The sequence below is a fragment of the Centroberyx affinis genome, unplaced genomic scaffold (assembly GCF_046629955.1).
Source record: "Centroberyx affinis isolate AG114_WGS23_722 - 3 ecotype Tasmania unplaced genomic scaffold, CSIRO-AGI_Caff_v1 ptg000278l_1, whole genome shotgun sequence".
Classification (NCBI taxonomy): domain Eukaryota; kingdom Metazoa; phylum Chordata; class Actinopteri; order Beryciformes; family Berycidae; genus Centroberyx; species Centroberyx affinis.
The window spans coordinates 483,831-503,859 of NW_027278957.1; the positions used below are offsets into that span (position 1 = coordinate 483,831).

A 20,029-nucleotide genomic window follows, 5' to 3' on the forward strand; every position below is an offset into this window, starting at 1 on the left:
AGCAGTGCTTTTTTTTTTTCTTGTGTTTTCTTTAGTCCTAATCACAGGGTTTTGAAATTGCACAAAAGTCTGGAAGGCGTTGGGAAACCTGTTGTTTAATCCTGATACACATATGACTACAAATTTTAAATATTTATAGGCCCTTGGTCATTTCACATATTGTGGTTTAATATGGAAAATATGTAGAAATGCTGAAACCATTAAGTCTCCTCTCCCTTTCTCAGGTGTATGCATGGGGTGACAATGACCATGGGCAGCAGGGGAACGGCACCACCACTGTGAACAGGAAGCCCACCCTGGTGCAGGGTCTGGAGGGCCAGAAGATCACCCGTGTGGCCTGTGGCTCCTCCCACAGCGTGGCCTGGACCACTGTGGATGTGACCACACCCTCAGTTCACGAGCCAGTCCTTTTCCAGACGGCTAGGGACTCCCTCGGAGCATCTTACCTAGGTAATCCCCCTCTCCTTGTAGCCTGTTAACACAGCCCAAACACCCAGCCTGAAGGAGCTAGCTAACTGTGTCTCGTTCTCTACAGGCGTCCAGTCAGACAGTGACTCATCTGCAGTCAGCAACAAAATGAGCGGGCAGAACAGCGTGAAGGCTAACCGGCCCTCGCTGGCCAAGATTCTCCTTTCTCTGGACGGCAACCTGGCCAAACAGCAGGCTCTGTCTCATGTGCTCTCTGCCCTGCAAATCATGTATGCCAGGTATGTTGTCCCCCGGGTTTGAAATGTACGTATAATAATGATGATAATAAACTTTCTTTATGTATCACTAATCTGAAAGCTGAGTTAACAAAGTGTTTTATAAAAAGTCATAAAAAACAAGAATAGTTGGATATATAAAAAGGATAAAAAAAATTTGGGAAAAGCATTTGTAACAAAGTGGTCAAATGAATAAATGTCAAAAATTTAATACATTAAAAACATAAGAAACAAGACAGGATTAAAAGTGGGTACAATCGACAACATTACATAAAAGCAAGTAAAAGTATATTTTTATTTGATTCTGAATTGGCTAGCCTACGTTCGACAGTTAAGTTGGTTTCGCGTCTAGATTTAAAGTTTTCTCCAAATCATTTAACCTGTTGACTGGCACTAGTAAATCCTTAGTGGGTGTTATGTTGATTGGACGTATTTTGTGTTCCCCAGAGACGCAGTGGTTGGTGCTCTGATGCCAGCCTGTATGATGCTGCCGGTGGAGTGTCCCTCCAGCTCGCCTGTTCCCCCGTCAGACTCCTCCTCCTCATCAAGTCTGAGTGATGAAGAAGGCTCTCCTGTCCCCCCTGAGACTGAGGAGCGGGTCAGCCCTAATCCCTGGCAAGACAAGAAGGGAGAGGTGAGGCATGCTGCCCCTGCCTGTATAAACTGACCCTAGACTTACTACGGCATTAATTTATAAACTCCCACCCTGTCACTGAAAATCTTCATGATAAATGTCAGCTAGGGAGTGTTCACGCTGTCCTGCTGTTGTTTGTTATAAAAGCACTGCCTCAATTGCATTTTGTGCTGATTTAAAACAGCAGGTCACGCAATGTGCACTTTGTTCCATAATGACCAGCTGTGTGGTTGCCACTAATGGCAAACAGTACTTGAGTCCAATTCACAAACACCAGAAGCTCACAGCCAATCATCAGAACCATCAGAACTGCTACTAGCAACTTTTCTACGGCTGCTTTCTCCATTTTCATTCGCTTGTTGTAGTCGTAAACTGTCAGCTGCCTACACACTGTGAAACCCGGCCTCTTCTTGGTAGTGATTGGTCAGGTCACAAAAAAAGAAGTCCATATTGTGTGTGTGTTCCTCTAAAAAGTTGGAACTTCAGGACGCACACCACTCTCCCTAAAAGGAAACCGTGCACAGCGCTTTGTCGGAAGTGCTGCTTTCTGTCCACCTTGTGGCCACTTTCTATTGACTTTAATGTAGTAGTGTGAACATGGCCCTAGCTTCCAATTTTTGTGTGTGTGAACAGGTTCCCTCCTCAGAGGATGCTGTGACCCCATCATCGGCTGTGACTCCATCTGCCTCTGGTGCCTCCTCACGTCCTTTCATCCCCGTCACTGATGACCCTGGAGCAGCCAGCATCATTGCAGAGACCATGACCAAGACAAAAGAGGTTAGCCAATCTGAGAAGAGCCAAATCTTTGAATTTGGTCAAGCTAGCAACACCAGCCATACACATTTAAATCATCTGAATTATTAATGCCTTTCCTTATTTTCTGTTTATTTTCAGGACTCTGAGAGCCAGAGTAAAGTAGTGGGTCCAGAACCCCAATACTTGGATGAGTTCACCAGTCTGCTTGTGCCTGATGATACACGGGTGATGGTGGACCTGCTCAAACTGGCAGTGTCCCTTCGTTCTGGGGAGAAGGGCAAGGAAGTTCTGTCTGCTGTGCTATCTGGCATGGGTACAGCTTATCCGCAGGTGAAGTACTGCATTCTTTTATTTGTTGCCCTGTGCATGTACACCTCACGATTTATAGGACTACTGTTAACATTTGTCTCCTGTGGGTCTCTACGGTGTGCAGGTTGCTGACATGCTCCTAGAGTTGTGTGTCACTGAGTTAGAGGATGTGGCCACGGACTCCCAGAGTGGCCGTCTGTCTTCCCAGCCGGTAGTGGTGGAGAGCAGCCACCCGTACACTGATGACACCTCTACCAGCGGCACTGTCAAGATCCCAGGTAAATAGGAAAATGCAACAGAAACCTTATCTAGAGCAACTTGAGTGAGTGGGATAGGTTTTAGGATCTTCCTGGAGAAAACTTCGACAAGACTGTGGATGAACACGGATTGGCTGATGCGGGTATCAAGCTACTTTTGGTCTCTAATCAGCAGGCCACCCAGCTACAGGCATTTGTTTGTGTAAAACATGGCAGTTGTAACTGTGCAAAAGCCTTTTTTTTCCTCAGCTCTCATTTTGTTTTTGTAGGTGCAGAGGGTCTGAGGGTGGAGTTTGACCGGCAGTGTTCCACGGAGAGACGCCACGATCCACTAACAATCATGGATGGAGCTAATAGGATTGTCTCTGTTAGATCAGGTGATGAGAGGTGGACACAATGAAATGAAGCCATTTCATTTCATTTCATTTCAAGAGCAACCAGGTCTTGGTTGCTGAGGGAGCAGAAATTAATTAATTGACATCCGGTGTATGTTTTGCAGGTCGGGAGTGGTCTGACTGGTCCAGCGAATTGAGGATCCCAGGCGATGAACTCAAATGGAAGTTCACAAGTGATGGCTCGGTCAACGGCTGGGGCTGGCGCTTCACCGTCTATCCCATCATGCCTGCTGCTGGTGAGCAAAAACACCTGACACTACTGTTGTCATAAGATATTTAACTCTAATGTCAATACACATACACACCCTGCCTACGCTGGTGACACTGAGCTTTTTTTATATTTAACCAGGTCCGAAAGACTTGCTGTCTGATCGCTGTATCCTTTCCTGCCCCTCCATGGACTTGGTCACCTGTCTCCTGGACTTCAGGCTCAACTTTGCGTCCAATAGGAGCATTGTGCCCCGTCTAGCCGCCTCACTTGCTGCTTGTGCTCAGCTTAGCGCACTGGGTATGAGACTCAGAGACTCACACCTTCATCCTGATGTATAGGATGTATAGACTGTACCATAGGGCAAATAAAGGCAAAATTTATTTGCATTTGTAGTTGATACAATTGTGTTAGGAATAGAATTATTTCTTAGGGTTGTACTGCATACTGATTTTAACTATTTATTCTCTCTATAGCCGCTGGACACAGAATGTGGGCTCTACAGAGACTACGCAAGCTTCTGACCACAGAGTATGGCCAGTCCATCAACATCAACAGGCTGCTGGGGGACAGTGAAGGCGAAGCTCGCTCTATGGTGAGTACTGTCCGATTGCACAGATGGGAAATGTTCGCTGAACAGCTCAACTGAGACATTTAATGTAGAGCCAAGTCCCTAATTAGTAGAATGCAGCCAAAGTTTTTTTTTTAATTTAAATGTTTAATCTATTTAACCTCAGAGTTTCACTGGCAGTGCGCTGGCTGCTCTAGTGAAGGGGCTACCAGAGGCTCTGCAGAGGCAGTATGAGTATGAAGACCCCATTGTGAGGGGAGGGAAGCAGCTGCTCCATAGCCCATTTTTCAAGGTATGATCATGACTCTGTCTTTATCCATACAGTAGCACCATATGTTGAGTGTGTAGTGAATTAGCATAGATTATTAGATGTAATTTTCTGTCATAGGCTAATGTTTTCATTGTGTCCAGGTCTTGGTTGCTCTTGCCTGCGACCTTGAGCTGGACACCTTACCCTGCTGTGCTGAGACCCATAAGTGGGCATGGTTCCGCCGGTACTGCACTGCCTCCAGAGTGGCCATCGCTCTGGACAAGAGAACCTCTCTACCAAGACCCTTCCTGGATGAGGTGGGTGCGCCAGGCTGCGCTGTCCGTGCTAGGCTTCAATTCTCTTCATTACAATTTGACCTGAGAATGTTGTTAATCCATTTTACTTCTTTATTCCTAACCCTTTGAAGGTTACCAAGAAAATCCGCGAGCTCATGGCTGATCATGAGAGCATGAACGGGCTCCATGAGAGTCACGACTTATTCAAGCGAGAGCAAGACGAGCAGCTTGTGCAGTGGATGAACCGGCGGCCGGACGACTGGACCCTCTCCGCTGGGGGGAGTGGAACCATCTATGGCTGGGGCCACAACCACAGAGGTCAGCTGGGGGGCATTGAGGGGGCAAAGGTCAAAGTGCCCACCCCCACTGAAGCCCTCGCCACGCTGCGGCCCGTCCAGCTTATTGGAGGGGAGCAGACTCTGTTTGCTGTCACTGCTGATGGAAAGGTTAGTCTTGTACTGAAGACTCCACACTGTCTCTGTATCTCTTAGAGTATGAAACATAATCTAGCATGCTGCACACTGTACCTCTTTGACAGTAACACAATCTAGTGGGAATATTGATCAACAATGTGAATTTGATGACTTACAGGGATAGAACATATATAATGTTATACTATTATGGTCTTGACCCTCAGCTGTATGCAACTGGATATGGAGCTGGGGGCCGGTTGGGTATCGGTGGCACTGAGTCGGTGTCCACCCCCACTCTGCTGGAGTCCATCCAACATGTCTTCATCAGGAAAGTGGCTGTGAACTCTGGAGGAAAGCATTGCCTGGCACTGTCCTCAGAGGGAGAGGTCTATTCATGGGGAGAGGCCGAGGATGGAAAGCTTGGCCACGGGAATAGGAGGTCATTACTGCATCAGATATTAGACACATGCTACACCTTAATGTTTCAGTCCATAATACACACACTGGCAATAGAGAACAGAACTTGGCTTACATTATTAGGCTAGGCTGAATAACGCACTTCGCCATGGCCATAGATACACTGTGTAACATAAATCCATGTTAATATGATAATTCAGGAGTAAGACCGTGTAAAGGTTGACTGTGACTCCTCTTGACTTCAGTCCCTGTGACCGACCTCGTGTGATTGAGTCCCTGAGGGGGGTGGAAGTGGTGGATATTGCGGCTGGAGGGGCACACAGCGCCTGCATTACAGCCAGCGGAGAGCTGTACACCTGGGGCAAGGGCCGCTACGGACGGCTGGGCCACGGAGACAGCGAGGACCAGCTCAAACCCAAACTGGTCAGTAGGCACTTATCACAGTTTCTCTCACAACTCAAATTACTGTAGTTAATAGTATACTCGAAGTTGACCGTAGTGTTTTTTTTAAAAACACCCACAGGCTTGCCAATACACTAAACGGGCTTGTGAAAATAACTCTTAGGTTCCCCACAGCAGTTCCACAGCATGTAAGGCAGGAGAGTCTGTCAGTGTTTGGACAGGATTCAGACTGTTTGCTCTGCCTTACTCTGACAAGCTTGCCCAAGGGATCCTGGAGAGGGGGAGCTGATGTTTGTGTCTGTGTGATTTATCCAGGTGGACGCACTGCAGGGTCACAGGGTCATCGATGTAGCCTGTGGCAGTGGGGATGCCCAGACTCTGTGCCTAACAGACGATGACATGGTCTGGTCCTGGGGAGACGGGGACTATGGCAAACTGGGCCGGGGAGGCAGTGATGGCTGCAAAGTACCCATGAAGGTATGGCAAATTACACAGCAGTAAGCCTTCGTTTCCACCGGGAGTATCCCTTTATACCCATTACTTTCCTTTTCTCAATGGGAAGGAAGAGGTAGTAGCAACAGTAGACATGACACCGCTTCCTACATGCATCTGTTCAGTGCTGCTAGCTTAAAACAGGGGACTGGTGATTTTAAGGGTTAAGAGCTCAAAATATGAATAAAAAATGTTCATATAGATAATAGCTTCCTGATTTGACATTACTACTTTTTTAATAGCTGTTTTTTGGTGCCAAACACCTGGTATATCTGTAAATTTAATCTGGCACCAAACGAACATTTGCAAATTGAGGGCACTGTAAGAATTCACCTTTCATGTAACACTTTGAGTAGTTGGAACACACACTGGCACGCACTAGACTTTTAATTTACATGTTAGCCAGGGGGTTAATTGCTTTAACATGAAAATAATTTGACACTTTTTATATTTTCCCTTTAGTCTTGAACACATAAATCTTCCAATTTTGTTTCATTCTGTTTCAATGGAACAAGAATGATTTCCTTATTTAAATGGAGGATCAGATTGGATTTACAAACACATAACCACACTTAACCAGAAGTGATGCTTGAGACACATTGTATGTGCACTGTAGATGTGCCGGGATAAATGACGTCATCCAGGGGATCTGACATGCTTCATGAACATGGTCCGTCAAATGATTGATTGGATTCATTAATTTCTTGCATCTGTGTCTTGGTGTATCTGTACCTTGTTGTCTGCAGATCGATTCTCTCACTGGCCTGGGGGTGGTGAAGGTGGAGTGTGGCTCACAGTTCTCTGTGGCTCTCACCAAGTCTGGAGCAGTGTACACATGGTATGTCCAGTGTGCTACACAGTAGAATCTCAGTTATGGCTGCTCGCATCACTGTCAAATGTTAGAGACGAGAAGGGGACTCACGTGAGTGTGTATTTGTGCGTTCCCAGGGGGAAAGGGGATTACCATCGGCTGGGCCATGGCTCTGACGACCATGTTCGCCGACCCAGACAGGTCCAGGGGCTACAAGGGAAAAAGGTCATCGCCATTGCAACTGGGTCTCTCCACTGTGTGTGCTGCACAGAGGATGGTATGGAGGACGGCCTTCTGCATGATCACCGTGCAATTTTAGATTAGTGTTGTCAATCATCCTTCTGCTTTTACTTACTTTTTCACAAATTGTTTTGCTGTTTGCTGTTTCAGTTTGTTGTGTAAGGTTTGTTTGCCATCTTGCGATTTGTTAGCATTGAGTCCCAGCAGCTGGGGGGCTTGCATTTGGGCTGCATAGAAAGCTCTGCTGTTTTGTTTGGCTCAGGAGAAGTGTACACATGGGGTGACAACGATGAGGGCCAACTTGGAGATGGGACCACTAATGCCATCCAGAGGCCACGGCTGGTGGCTGCGCTGCAGGGCAAGAAGATCAACAGGGTGGCCTGTGGCTCCGCTCACACCCTTGCATGGTCCACTAGCAAGCCCACCAACGCTGGAAAACTGCCAGCACAGGTACTGTACTCGCCCATGCTTCAAATTGAACTTAAACTGCCGTTCTTTGTATATTTCTGGACTACTGTAGATGGAAAAAAAAATTCTCTGTTCATAACCTCCACTAGATGTCAGTAAAGATTTGCAAACCGAGGGCATCAATATAACGAGGCCACATACGGACCTTGAGGTGCCTATTACGCTCAGTCAGTCACTGGTTTGTCTTTGCGGTGTGTTAAAGGTGCCCATGGAGTACAACCACCTGCAGGAGATCCCCATCATGGCCCTGAGGAACAGGCTGCTGCTGCTGCATCACATCTCGGAGCTCTTCTGCCCCTGTATCCCCATGTTCGACCTGGAGGGTCGGCTGGGCCAGACAGGCCACGGCCCCTCTGTGGGCTTTGACACACTCAGGGGCATCCTCATCTCCCAGGGCAAGGTGAGGAGGCACGACATCTAAAGAACAAACACACACGCACAGACACACCATACAGTATACGTCAGCGTTTACAGCCAAGAAGTAAGAATATAACTTGCCTGGCTGGCTTCTTATCTGGCGGGAACCATTTTTTGTCTATGAACAGGAAGCTGCTTTCCGGAAGGTGGTTCAAGCCACAATGGTGAGGGACAGACAGCATGGACCTGTGGTGGAGCTCAATAGGATACAGGTACAGTAAGAAATGCACGAGGGCAGCATGCGCAGTTAATATCTGCCCCTCTAAATCTATTTCACAATCACCTTTATTTCTGCTTTCTCAAGCCTCTCACTCTTACTGTAGTTCACTCCTCCCTCCTACCCCGTCCTCTCACTCCCACTCTCACTGTGGGGCTTGTTCCAGACAGGGTTCCTCCTGAGCGTTACATGTGATATCTTTCATAAGGGGATTTTTGTGTGGTGTGTGATCCGTGCTCCAGCCTGTCTGTAGGGTTTCCTGGTCTGAGCTGTAGACTTTACTCCACATAGAGCCTTGGTTCGGGCCACTGCACCTCCACACGCCCCCTGTAGCTCCGGCTGCATGCGTGGTGCAGAGAGCTGTCACATCCAGGAATTCATGCCCATCAGTGTTGCCTCTCTATCTAGCAGAAAGTTAACAAGTGGGAGAACAGGGACACACGGATCAAACCATGATCTCTCTTTTCTACGCCCCACAGGTGAAGCGTTCCCGTAGCAAAGGGGGCCTGGCAGGTCCCGACGGAACCAAGTCTGTATTTGGGCAGATGTGTGCCAAAATGAGTTCATTCAGCCCAGACAGCCTGCTGCTCCCTCATCGCGTCTGGAAGGTCAAATTTGTGGGTAGGTTCCAATGTCCACACTGTGAGGACAGAGGGAGTGGAGCACAAGCTTGATGCCCCCAGTGTCTCTGCACTCCTTTTCTAAGTGGTAAATTAGCAGCAGAACAAACAGACAGAAGTAATAGATTAGAGTAGCCTTTTTGAGTGCCTGTGCCAATGTTCCCATCGCTCTTTGTTTTATCACCAGTGTCGACAGGGTCTGTAGGCTCGTCCTCACCCTGGATGTTGCAAATACATTTGTCTTTGCGCGCTCTTTTCTCAGGGGAGTCTGTGGATGACTGTGGCGGAGGCTACAGCGAGTCCATCGCTGAAATGTGTGAGGAGCTGCAGAACGGCCTGACCCCGCTCCTCATCGTCACCCCCAACGGCCGCGACGAGTCGGGTGCCAACAGGGACTGTTTCCTGCTCAATCCCGCTGCCAAGTCCCCTCTTCACATGAGCATGTTTCGCTTCTTAGGTATAATGCAGTCAATCTCTTCGTTGGTGAAAATATGCATATTTATTTCAACATGTATGAATGATTCATGTGCATTTTCACTGATTATATGTCTGGCCTGAGGTATTCAGCATGCTTAATTTAGTAAAGATATTTATCTTTCCTTTGGTTGCATAAGTTTTACACTAAATGGTGACAGATTTGAATTTTTGATCGTCCATATTTGATCAGTGTGTTCCACGTAGTAACAGTAGTCCGCTCTGTCTTGTTGTGCCTGCAGGAGTGCTCCTGGGCATTGCCATCCGTACTGGCAGCCCCCTCAGTCTGAATCTGGCAGAGCCGGTATGGAAACAGCTGGCGGGCATGAACCTGACCATTGCTGACCTCAGTGAGGTACGTATACAGTCCTGCTCCTCAATGGGGCTCTTTGTGTGTATGCATTACTCACTGCTGCTGCAATAATGATTGATTCACTATAAAAATATAGCTAATATTACAAAGACATAATGAACAGGATATGGACGTTTTTTTAGTTATGCATTATTTAAACATTGTGTAGCTTGAGAGTCACATGAAACGTCACTTGAGATAATTGTTTCTGTGTAAAAGAATGACATATCCTTCCTCCACTTCTTGAGGTAAAAGGAATGTTAATCTTTTTATCTAATATTATATAAGACGTCTAGCCCTTATGATCTGTTATATAAACCAGGAGGTGAGTAAGTGAATGCATTCCTGTACATTCCTGCTCAGATTATAACTTAAACTCGCCAGTTCCCTGCTAAATGGCGAGGGTCATAGTGGGTGGAACTAAAAAATGCTGCCCTTTTTTAAAACAAGGATCCAGTGTGAAACATTTCTTAAAGCTAATACCTGTTCTTCAGAATGAATAACATCTCCATTCATTGTCGTAACTGTGGGTACGAGCCACAACGTAGGCTTTTCTGCATGGGACGGCAGACTCCTGCCCTCACACTGTGATCATGAGCTCCTGAAATGTCTCTGGGATAATATGGGAGAGGATAAAGGAAGTTTTCTCACAAAGCTGCTCTTGTTTTGTGGTTTTGCCTTGAGATATTAGAAAGGTTAGACGCGGAATGAATTCAGCACAAGACTCCAGCGAGAGTGAATCACAGTCAGCTCACAGAACAATGTAGTGGGCACGAGTGAGTGTGTGTGTGTGTCTGCGCACCCACACACACACACCTGCATGAAGAAGCATGCATATAACATATAAAATTACACGAATTATTTCATTGACAACCCATAAAGAGATGCGTGTCAGTCTTTCATAACACATTCAGTGGTGATCTGACTTTCCTCACAGGTTGATAAGGATTTCATCCCCGGCTTGATGTACATCCGGGACAACGAGGCCACAGCTGAGGAGTTTGAGGCCATGACCCTGCCCTTCACTGTGCCCAATGCCAGCGGTCAGGACATCCAGCTCAGCTCCAAGTACTCCCACATTACCCTGGAGAACCGCGCAGAATATGTTCGCCTAGCAATAAACTACAGGTGAGAGAACCTGCTGAATGTGTGGTTCATTTTTGTATATTTGTGTGTGTGTGTGTGTGTGTATGTGTGTGTGTATGTATTCACTGGTGTGTGCGCCGACATACAAGCCCCTCTCTTGCTGTGCTCACCCCATTGAGCTTGTGTCCCCTGCAGGCTCCATGAGTTTGACGAGCAGGTGTCTGCGGTGCGGGAGGGAATGGCTCGAGTGGTTCCTGTTCCTCTGCTCTCCCTCTTCACCGGCTATGAGCTGGAAACTATGGTAAGTCACCGCATTTTCAGTCAATGAACTCGGCTCGTGTTCGCATTACATGTTCTGTCCTCTCCGATGTGTGCTAGTCTCTGACCCGTGGTAAAATTTCCCCTCTCTCCAGGTGTGTGGAAGCCCGGACATCCCCCTCCACCTACTGAAGTCAGTGGCCACATATAAAGGGGTGGAGCCCACAGCGCCGCTCATCCAGTGGTTCTGGGAAGTGATGGAGTCCTTCTCTAACACGGAGAGATCTCTCTTCCTCAGGTTCGTCTGGGGTCGCACGCGTCTGCCCCGCACCATCGCAGACTTCCGTGGTCGGGATTTCGTTGTGCAGGTGAGTTGAAATCGGACTAGTTTAATCCAGGGTTAATTGTTGGATTAAAGCCGCAATAAGTAAAACTTTCTGACCACTAGAGGGTGACAGAAACCGCAACACATTTGTAAATATAGTACAGCAAAGCCACTGCACTATGGAAGCCTACTAAAGACAATCCTAGAAAAGCACCATGCATAAAGGCTAACAGCTAAGCTAAACATACCTACGGAGATGTGTCGGCGGTTACCAGTCTCGCTTTGCCAGAACTTCGCTTATTATCGCTTATTGCAGGTTTAACATAAGTTGCATTGATGTTCTACCATCTACATGACTGAAAACATTTGATTCTTCACTGTGTCTAGGTGCTGGATAAGTACAACCCCCCAGACCACTTCCTCCCAGAGTCCTACACATGTTTCTTCCTGCTGAAGCTGCCCAGGTATTCCTGTAAGCAGGTGCTGGAGGAGAAACTGAAGTACGCCATCCACTTCTGCAAGTCTATTGACACCGACGACTACGCCCGCATCGCCCTGTCTGGGGAGCCAGCTGCTGATGACAGCAGCGAAGACTCAGATAACGAGGATGCAGACTCCTTCGCCTCGGATTCTACCCAGGACTACTTAACAGGCCACTGAACTCCGACCTTTCAGTTTCAGACTATCTGAGTCTGACTCCAGACAGAGTCTGGGAAGGGTTCCAGTGAATGAGCTGCCACCTAAAGACTGACTTAATCTCACCTATTAATGCACACATTCATACAAGCATTCTACTAAGACAAAAAACTTCTGCGGGGGAAAAAAATATGTGCAATGAGCTTTGATAGCATTATAAGCTGGAAAAGAAACAAATTTGCTCTTATTTAGTTTCTTTGAAAAGGTGCGGTCATGAGCTGCACATGTGATTGTTGTGTTTCATGAAAATTATGTATATTACAGTTACAGAGTAAAAAAAAAAGGCTCCAGCCTAGCACTGTGGTAGATTCCTCCCTTTGGTTTGTGTGAATTACCTGTCCCTAGTTTGTATATAGAAATTGATGTGCGACAAAAGAGTAGTATTATTGTTTTCTTTCTTGGTAATAGCGACGTTTCTTTATAAGAACCTTTTTAACTTAAAAAGTCAGTGTTTCTCACTTGGCTCATGTCAATCAGAACCCACTGAAGGGTCATTTTAAGATTCCTATATTTGCCCCTCCCTCCACCATGTTTGTGCACTGTCTCCATAAAGAATGTATATAATATGATTGTGCCATGTATTCACGAAAGGTGTCATTCATGCATATTAAATGTTAATACATTTCTGTTAATAAATTTAAATGAAAAAGACTGAGACCTTCTTTGTGATGTGTTTATTGAAATGCTGAGTGTGTTATTGTTCTTAAATAGATGCCAGTTGGTACTGGAGTAAAGTGTTGTGTGTGTGTGTGTGTATTAAGATAGAGGATTGGTCTCTTCAATCTTCACTTTCAGCGGGGGGTTAAAGAATGATGACGGTTGGGAGTAGGAACATGTTTTTTTGTGATTTCAAAATAATGTTGCTGTAGGCCAGCCAAAAACACAGCTGGATCTGAATGGCTTCTGATAAACAAATGCAACATAAACGTATACATGGAGCATCTGTAATAATTTTGAAACAACACCCTTTTCCTGGAATGTTTTGAACAGCGCTCCATAAATCCCTTTATCAGATATTGTAACCTGGATTAAGGTTATTGTTTAAATGTAATGTGTTTGGAGAGCTTTAGGGGACTGGTTTCCTCCTGAAACCTGCATGAACATGCTTTTGAATTTTCAAAATTGGGTCAAAGGTTCATTTGAGTTTGAGCGGTTCTCTGCTCCTTCATCAGCTAATGCTTTATTTGAAATTACATCTGATTTTGCTTTTTTGATAAGAGGGTCTTAAGAGTCTTTTCATAGCATATGATACAAAGGTTGCAGCATGATGGTGGAGGACTATTGCCCTGATGTCGGACATTCCTGTTCCCCCGTAGCTCTATGGGATTAAAGAAATCTCCCATAATTAGCTTGGTAGTCTGGTGCTGTCAGCCATGCCCCAGTGTCCTTCCAGTATCATGTGGGCCGTGCCCCCCTCACGTGCTGGGAACAAAACGTGATGTTTATGATGATGTGGGTGATCTCAAGAGCACTCCCACTTATCTGATTCCCCCCTCATGCACAGGCGTCACTACACATTCCTCTTTGTGTACCTTCCTGTAATAAGCCCCCTCGAGGGAGTCGGGGGTGTGTCTCTTCTAGCCACTTCAGTTCTACAGCTTGTAAAGTCATGCACAGTTCTGTGTAGTTCAAAGTATTTCAGTTGGGCATGAGAAAAAAAAAACCCTCTGTTTTATGACGGCTTAATTTGGCTTAAAAATCATTAGCATTCTTTGTAGACTTAGCTCTTTTTTCAGAAATAATCACAAAGTACATTACGCTAGTGGCAGTCAGGTGCTCTAAATACAGTCCAGGCTGAAGGCTGGAGGGAGGAGAACGCAGAGGAGTAACCAACACAGTCTCATTCATCTCCACAGCATTATGTTATACAGTCTGTTATGTAAACTGGGCAGTCACCACACATGGAAAAACATAACAATTGAATGGATGTGTTCATACTGTGTCCTCCTAAATTAGCACTCAAATTATATATTTTAGTAATTACATGGTTTATTTCTGTGACTAAATTGTGCAATAAATTCCAATTGTCTTTGAGGTTTAGATTGCATTTTACAGATCTCTATAAAAAGCTAAATTGGTGTGTTTACATACAGCTATGAGTAAGTCACCTATTAATATATCTTAAATACAGTCATTATTAGGTTGAGATTTGAGGGATTGGTCATGTGCAGTGGGAGGTACATCCGTACAGTTCCAGCCCCTGCCCTTCCCCTGCCCCACCACTCAAAAGCACTCACACAAGACTCTGCATTTCCAGGAATTAAAACTATCACGGTTCACTGGTACTCATAAACCCCCCGCCAGACTTGTGCATACTTTGAACATGTAAGGTCTGCTGGAATCATGATTGATCCACTCCATCCCAAGCAAACAGTTAAGATAATCCCTGGGTGCCTGAGATCTAATATTGAGCTTTGGTTTATGAATGAGGGAGATATTGGATCACTCAACAAGTCACATAGTTTAGTAATTACATGGTCATACAATCTAGTTAAGACGAGGTTCTTTACATCTACATCAAACCAACTTTTTAACTGTGTACTCATTTCAATGTTAGTAGTTACTTCATCGATTTACAATGCAGAAAAAATGTACAAAAAGACATGGATAGACTTTTTGAATGTTGAACACAGAGGACCTTCACACTTTTTTTTATCTACCTCCCACATGCAGTCACATGCTGCTGCAGACCAGGAGAATCCTGCCGTCTCCCTCTCAGCCATCTGTTTGTCTCCCCCGTCCCTGAGCAGCATCCCTCATCCCCTCGTGATCCACTGCACTCAAGTGCAGTGGCCCGCGAGTTTTCTATTGACAGCATAACATAATGTTTTATCTGTTAACACTGTTGATCCGACCCACAATCAACTCTTTGAATACCTGGGTCAATTGGTTAATAATTTATACTGTAGCATGATCCACTTTCTTTTTAAATAGTTCAACCTAATAATGCAATATGTCAGGCAAAAAAAGAAATGCATAGATGGAAGACAGTGCAATCTTTCTGCACATATCTCTATATTATATTCTGTAGTAACAGAAGATTCTGTAGATTATCTGTATATGAGTTGACTCTGTACCTTTACACACATTGTTACCTTTTCTGTACTTATGGTGCCTCCATCTAGAGCCGTGTGCCAACGAGAGCCATGTGTATGCTGCAGGTTTTTGTTCCAACCAAAGACTACAGCAGATGATTTCACTAGTGGATGGTGTGCTAATGACTGAAATCAACCGCTATAGTGGTTGATGATGAAAGGCAGGTTCAGTTGGTGGCATATGAACCTGCATATCTGCAATGTGAGGGGGCTGATAGATGGAAACTGCTTTGCCCAGTTCAGGCACTTAAGTTCTATATGGAGGCAATAGGTGGCTTTTGCCAGTCTGATGGTGCTTTTGTTCGTTGTGGGAACACAGGACAAGTGCCTTGTCCAAACAGAGGCTTTCCAATTGGAGTGTAGAGGTGATTGCTGAGGCTACTTATGCTCTTTGTTAAGTACCATTCAACTAGGAGAGGCTTCACATCCTGGGCTGCTCTGAGGAGTGTGCTGCTTGGTGACATGCGCTGCAGCTACCTGGGCATCAACATGCACCTTTGGTTGAGTCTACAGGGTCAACATTACTGCTCCCCATTTGCTGGCAGAAGCTGTTGCACCAGCTCCTTCAGCCTGTGCTCAATGATGTGGATGCTTGATTCCTCATTGGTAATACTTGGTGGTCAGGAAGAATGAAATAGAAAAAAATGAAATGAAAAAAATGAAAGAGCGAGTTATGGATGTTAACTATGGTTTTATGAATTCTTGATGACCGCCAGGTTCTCTGCCACCGGAACCTTGGTGAGGCGATTCTGTAGGTACAGACCTTAGGATGATGGGAGGGGAGGGCTTTCCTACCCTAGTCCTCCTATAGGTCATGTGTAACTTTTTTGGTACAAACACTTGACCTGTGCATGCGTGAGACAGATAGCATCCAGTGTTAAACATTGCCTTTGGCAGTCATCCAGGAGTAACTTTCGTTTCCATCTGAACCCCCTGGCCTGCTGTAGTTTCTTCTGTTGTACATGTGATAGTCTTGACTCGTTACTACGTCTCTCCCCGGCCCACAAGACTAGTGTGCACTCTGCCCCCTGGACATCTCCTCTGTGCAGCTTTGGTTCTCTGATGTCAGAGGCAGTAGTGCATCCAGACCAGGTGACTCAGCTCAATGGGAAACATTGTCTCCACAGATTGACCCCTCAGATGCTGAAATTCCACAGAGAGGAATCACTTGTATCAGCAATAGCCATTGGTTCTCTACTATGATCCCTTTGGGAAAGAAACTTGATGAAACCAGATAGCTAATTTTCATAGGGGGAGGCTTCAGTGGTGGGAATTTGTAATTACTTAGGCCCTGTTAGTCTGGTTCACTGGCCTTTACTCATGGATGGCAGGATATTAAAATCCTAATCTGGTTATGCTGGGTCAAAGGCTCATATGTGAAGAGCTAAAATTAAACAATTTTCCTGAAAGGAAAAGTTGAAAGGTGTAAATCCAATGTCAGGCTAATCCTATCCTGACCTTACTTTGGACTTGGATTTAGACTTGGATATGGACTTGCTGGACTTAATGTTGTAGCAAAATTAGGGTTTTTTGATGCTGGGTGGGTTTTTTGGGAACTGGGTGTTCAGTGATCAGTAGTTACTTTTCTGAAATGTGAGGTCCCTTATTGAACATTACATTTAATTTTAGTACATAAGTAAACTCTAGTGACAGAGAGACTTCTTGGACGGAGGATATAAACTATCATCGTGCCTTGAATTAGACAATTTTCACAAGTTTTTCTTTAAGCTTTGTTAATGACCTTCCAGACCTTTTCCACAAACTAAGCCTGGCTTAACGCCCCTCCTCCCCCCAACAAACACACACCCACACAAACCCCCACCTCAGACTTGCATTTGAATCTGTCTGCATGGAGACCAGTGCTCTTAAAGTCCCTTTTTTCATTTCTGTTACGCCATTAAGACACAAAAATCCATAACACACTAAGGTGTTGGAGGACTAAATAAAAAATTAAAGAAATGAAATGAAAGAAAATGGCCAGATGTGCACAGTTGGTAGGATTTGAAGTTAAGAAAGTTTGGTGGTATCATGAAAACAAGAATTCAAATGGACTACATGTCCATTGTACATGCCTTTTGCAGAGCCTGTATAGATTATATGCACCTTTGATAAATCAAAACCATCAAGAGAAGTAATAAAAAATAACCAGGGAAAAGAGAATAGAAAACTGTTTATAGGCAAACAACTTATCAGTAAATGTAGTTTTTTAAGCCCTGCAATCTGAAAGTCCAGGAGAGGTTTTCCTGGAAGAGGTCTCTGACCTGTCTGACCTCTCTACACCTCAAATCTGTGGAGTTGATGCGCTCTGACATAATGGATTAAGCTCAGTGGTTTACGTATGCTAATGGCCCCCTCTCGTAAAATTAGAAACATCGAGAGCCATGTAAAATCACAAATGATACAATTAATGCAGCGTAAATCTCAATATAATAAATGCAGCCAATAAATGCAGAAACTCAAGCAAGCCAATGAAAATGTTTGAGGATGCAATAACAGACTTCTTGCAGATTTCTTAAACAAATAAAACACAATGGTTCCTGCTCAGAGAACACTATGAGAACAACTATGACATATATGCATTTTTTCACTATGATCCTCTAATTTTGTATGGGATTGTGTAATTGGAGCTGGAGTTTATTAGATGTATTATTGTTTAACCTATCATACAAAATGTAATACCATCTGGTTGAAAATCCTGTATCAAAATGTGTTTTATCACAGATTTTCTAATTGTACCTCAATCTTGGAAATTTGATTTTGACAGCAACTTTTGTTTATTTAGTTCAAGAAATCGTCATGAAGTGTTGTGCTCTTTTCTCCATTGGAGTTAGAGTACAAGGGTGGGAGCCGGCGGTGGGTGGAGGTGGATTAGGGGGATTGGGAGTAGGGTTGTAGCAAGGAGAGAGCTATTGAATGGGAAAGTTTTCTGTCAAGCCGCTATTGCTTGAGAGCAAGTACTCTGCCACTCCCCCCCCCCCCAACTCCTCCAGACCCACTCTGTTCAGGAGCTTCTCCCTCCTTCGCTGGGGAGCAGAAGAGAGGAGAAGAAACACCGCAGCCTCTCTCTTCCGGATCATGTCACTGTGCTAACCCAACTGAACTCCTAAGAAACAAGAGAAACACTCCGCGCATCCTTAGCTCATATCAGTATGAAACTTGTGCTTTTTTGTTTTTGATAGGATTGTCAACCTGAATTACTTGTGATTTTGCTGTTGCACATTCATCATTAAGTTACCAACCCAACCCTCATCATCACCAACACCATCATCATCATTGGCAACATCATCTGCATCATCATCATCATCATCAATAGTGTGACTAAAATCTAAAACAACTATTGTCTTCAAATAGTTGTCAAGGTAAGTTGATTATTTTAATTTTTTTCTCTCTCTTTCTCTTTCTCTCTCTGTCTCCAGGTTATACTTTTGAATTTCCTTTCTAAATTAGAAGTTGGCATTTTTCCTTAAGAGAGATGAAGATATAATGTAACCAGACAGTATTCTTCAGGTTCTTTGTCCTCTGAATCTGTGTCGAGGGGATTTACACCAGTGCATTACACTAGTGCGCTTTGTTTTAGGGAGTTTAGGAATTATTTCCTAATACTACTATACAGTACCACTCTAGTAGTGCTCAGCTTTGTAAAAATCCCTTTCATTCCACTAATATGATGATCAAAAAGAAAGTGCCCAGAATGCATTATGAAAATATGTGACTCACTAAACAGAGATTAAAGAGTAAATGGATATACAGTATATAGTGTCCTTAACACAAAAGTTTCATATTTGATTTGCAGATATTAAAAGTAAAAAAAGAAAAATCATGATGGGAGGTATAAAGTATGTGTGGCAAATACCTGACACATATAATCCCTCTACTACAGTGTAGTGCATTGGTTTTATAATCTTGACACTTGTGAGACATTTCTTCTTATTTAATTGGTGCGAACAAGAGTGAACGGATTTAAGAAGACTGTTTGTCCTTGCCAACACATACAACCCACAGGCAAGATGTCATACAAAAGAAATCATTCTTCTCTCTGGTGAAGCACATCAAACGCATTGGACATGGATACAGAGTGAAGTGTATGTGACAGAAAAACAAAGAAAGTGACATCAGTCAGCACTCAGTTTTCTGAATGCAAAAAAACTACTGCAGCTTGGATAGTGTGTGTGTGTGTGTGTGTGTATGTGTGTACATATGTGCATGTGTGTGTGTGTTTGTGAAATAAGAGACCCAAGTGTAAACAGGTTATGATGAAATTACAACCATATTTACCATGAACCTATCCCCTACTGAATTTATCTGGTATTAGCCAAACAAAAACTACAAAAAACTGTTCTTTCTTGATCTTGTTTAGATAGTGTAGACAGTCGTCAATCTCTAATGCACCTGATGTCACATCACATCAGGTCTGTCATTTGGAGATGCACAGACCAGCAGCACTGAACTCAATTCGACAGTCTCGTATTGTGGAAATGAAAGTGAAACTTAAAATTCCACAATTTGCTCCAAACACGCATGCGTTAGTAGCCACTAGCTAACGGGACTTGTAAACAGTAACCTGCATGTATTATGCTGCCCTACAAACTTTAAGGTAATGTAATGTAGGTAATGTTACCTTGTGGTATTTAAGTGACGTTAGTGGAACTAGGTAATTTAACCAATAATCCCAATTGAATTTAACTGAATTGAATTGAATTGAATTGAATTGAATTGAATTGCACTGAACTGAACTGAACTGAACTGAACTGAACTGAACTGAATTAAACACACGTGCCGAGGACGCACATGCTAGAAGACTTTGGATCAATCATTTGACCCTATACCCCAGCATTCCTGCTCTGTGCCTCTTGACAGGACTGTGGA

The 20,029-nt window shown here is 44.4% G+C and overlaps 1 protein-coding gene across 7 annotated transcripts in view; it reads left to right on the forward strand.

Annotated features, from left to right (window-relative positions):
* The window catches only part of herc2 (HECT and RLD domain containing E3 ubiquitin protein ligase 2), a 48,678-nt gene extending 35,964 nt beyond the window's left edge, over positions 1–12,714 (forward strand). For 5 of the 7 annotated variants that reach the window (XM_071512537.1, XM_071512568.1, XM_071512552.1 and 2 more), the window contains 28 exons: positions 225–450; positions 536–707; positions 1,152–1,338; positions 1,972–2,115; positions 2,233–2,424; positions 2,528–2,681; positions 2,930–3,037; positions 3,160–3,291; positions 3,405–3,563; positions 3,740–3,858; positions 4,001–4,126; positions 4,246–4,401; positions 4,512–4,826; positions 5,018–5,232; positions 5,456–5,633; positions 5,928–6,089; positions 6,851–6,942; positions 7,053–7,192; positions 7,418–7,605; positions 7,826–8,023; positions 8,169–8,252; positions 8,737–8,878; positions 9,140–9,334; positions 9,594–9,706; positions 10,641–10,831; positions 10,985–11,090; positions 11,203–11,415; positions 11,760–12,714. In XM_071512537.1, the coding sequence (XP_071368638.1) occupies positions 225–450; positions 536–707; positions 1,152–1,338; positions 1,972–2,115; positions 2,233–2,424; positions 2,528–2,681; positions 2,930–3,037; positions 3,160–3,291; positions 3,405–3,563; positions 3,740–3,858; positions 4,001–4,126; positions 4,246–4,401; positions 4,512–4,826; positions 5,018–5,232; positions 5,456–5,633; positions 5,928–6,089; positions 6,851–6,942; positions 7,053–7,192; positions 7,418–7,605; positions 7,826–8,023; positions 8,169–8,252; positions 8,737–8,878; positions 9,140–9,334; positions 9,594–9,706; positions 10,641–10,831; positions 10,985–11,090; positions 11,203–11,415; positions 11,760–12,032 (4,680 nt within the window). In that variant the 3' untranslated portion in view covers positions 12,033–12,714. The remainder of the gene's footprint in view (positions 1–224; positions 451–535; positions 708–1,151; positions 1,339–1,971; positions 2,116–2,232; positions 2,425–2,527; positions 2,682–2,929; positions 3,038–3,159; positions 3,292–3,404; positions 3,564–3,739; positions 3,859–4,000; positions 4,127–4,245; positions 4,402–4,511; positions 4,827–5,017; positions 5,233–5,455; positions 5,634–5,927; positions 6,090–6,850; positions 6,943–7,052; positions 7,193–7,417; positions 7,606–7,825; positions 8,024–8,168; positions 8,253–8,736; positions 8,879–9,139; positions 9,335–9,593; positions 9,707–10,640; positions 10,832–10,984; positions 11,091–11,202; positions 11,416–11,759) is intronic. The other 2 variants (XM_071512545.1, XM_071512584.1) reach the window with 1 other exon arrangement.
* Positions 12,715–20,029: the final 7,315 nt, after the last annotated feature.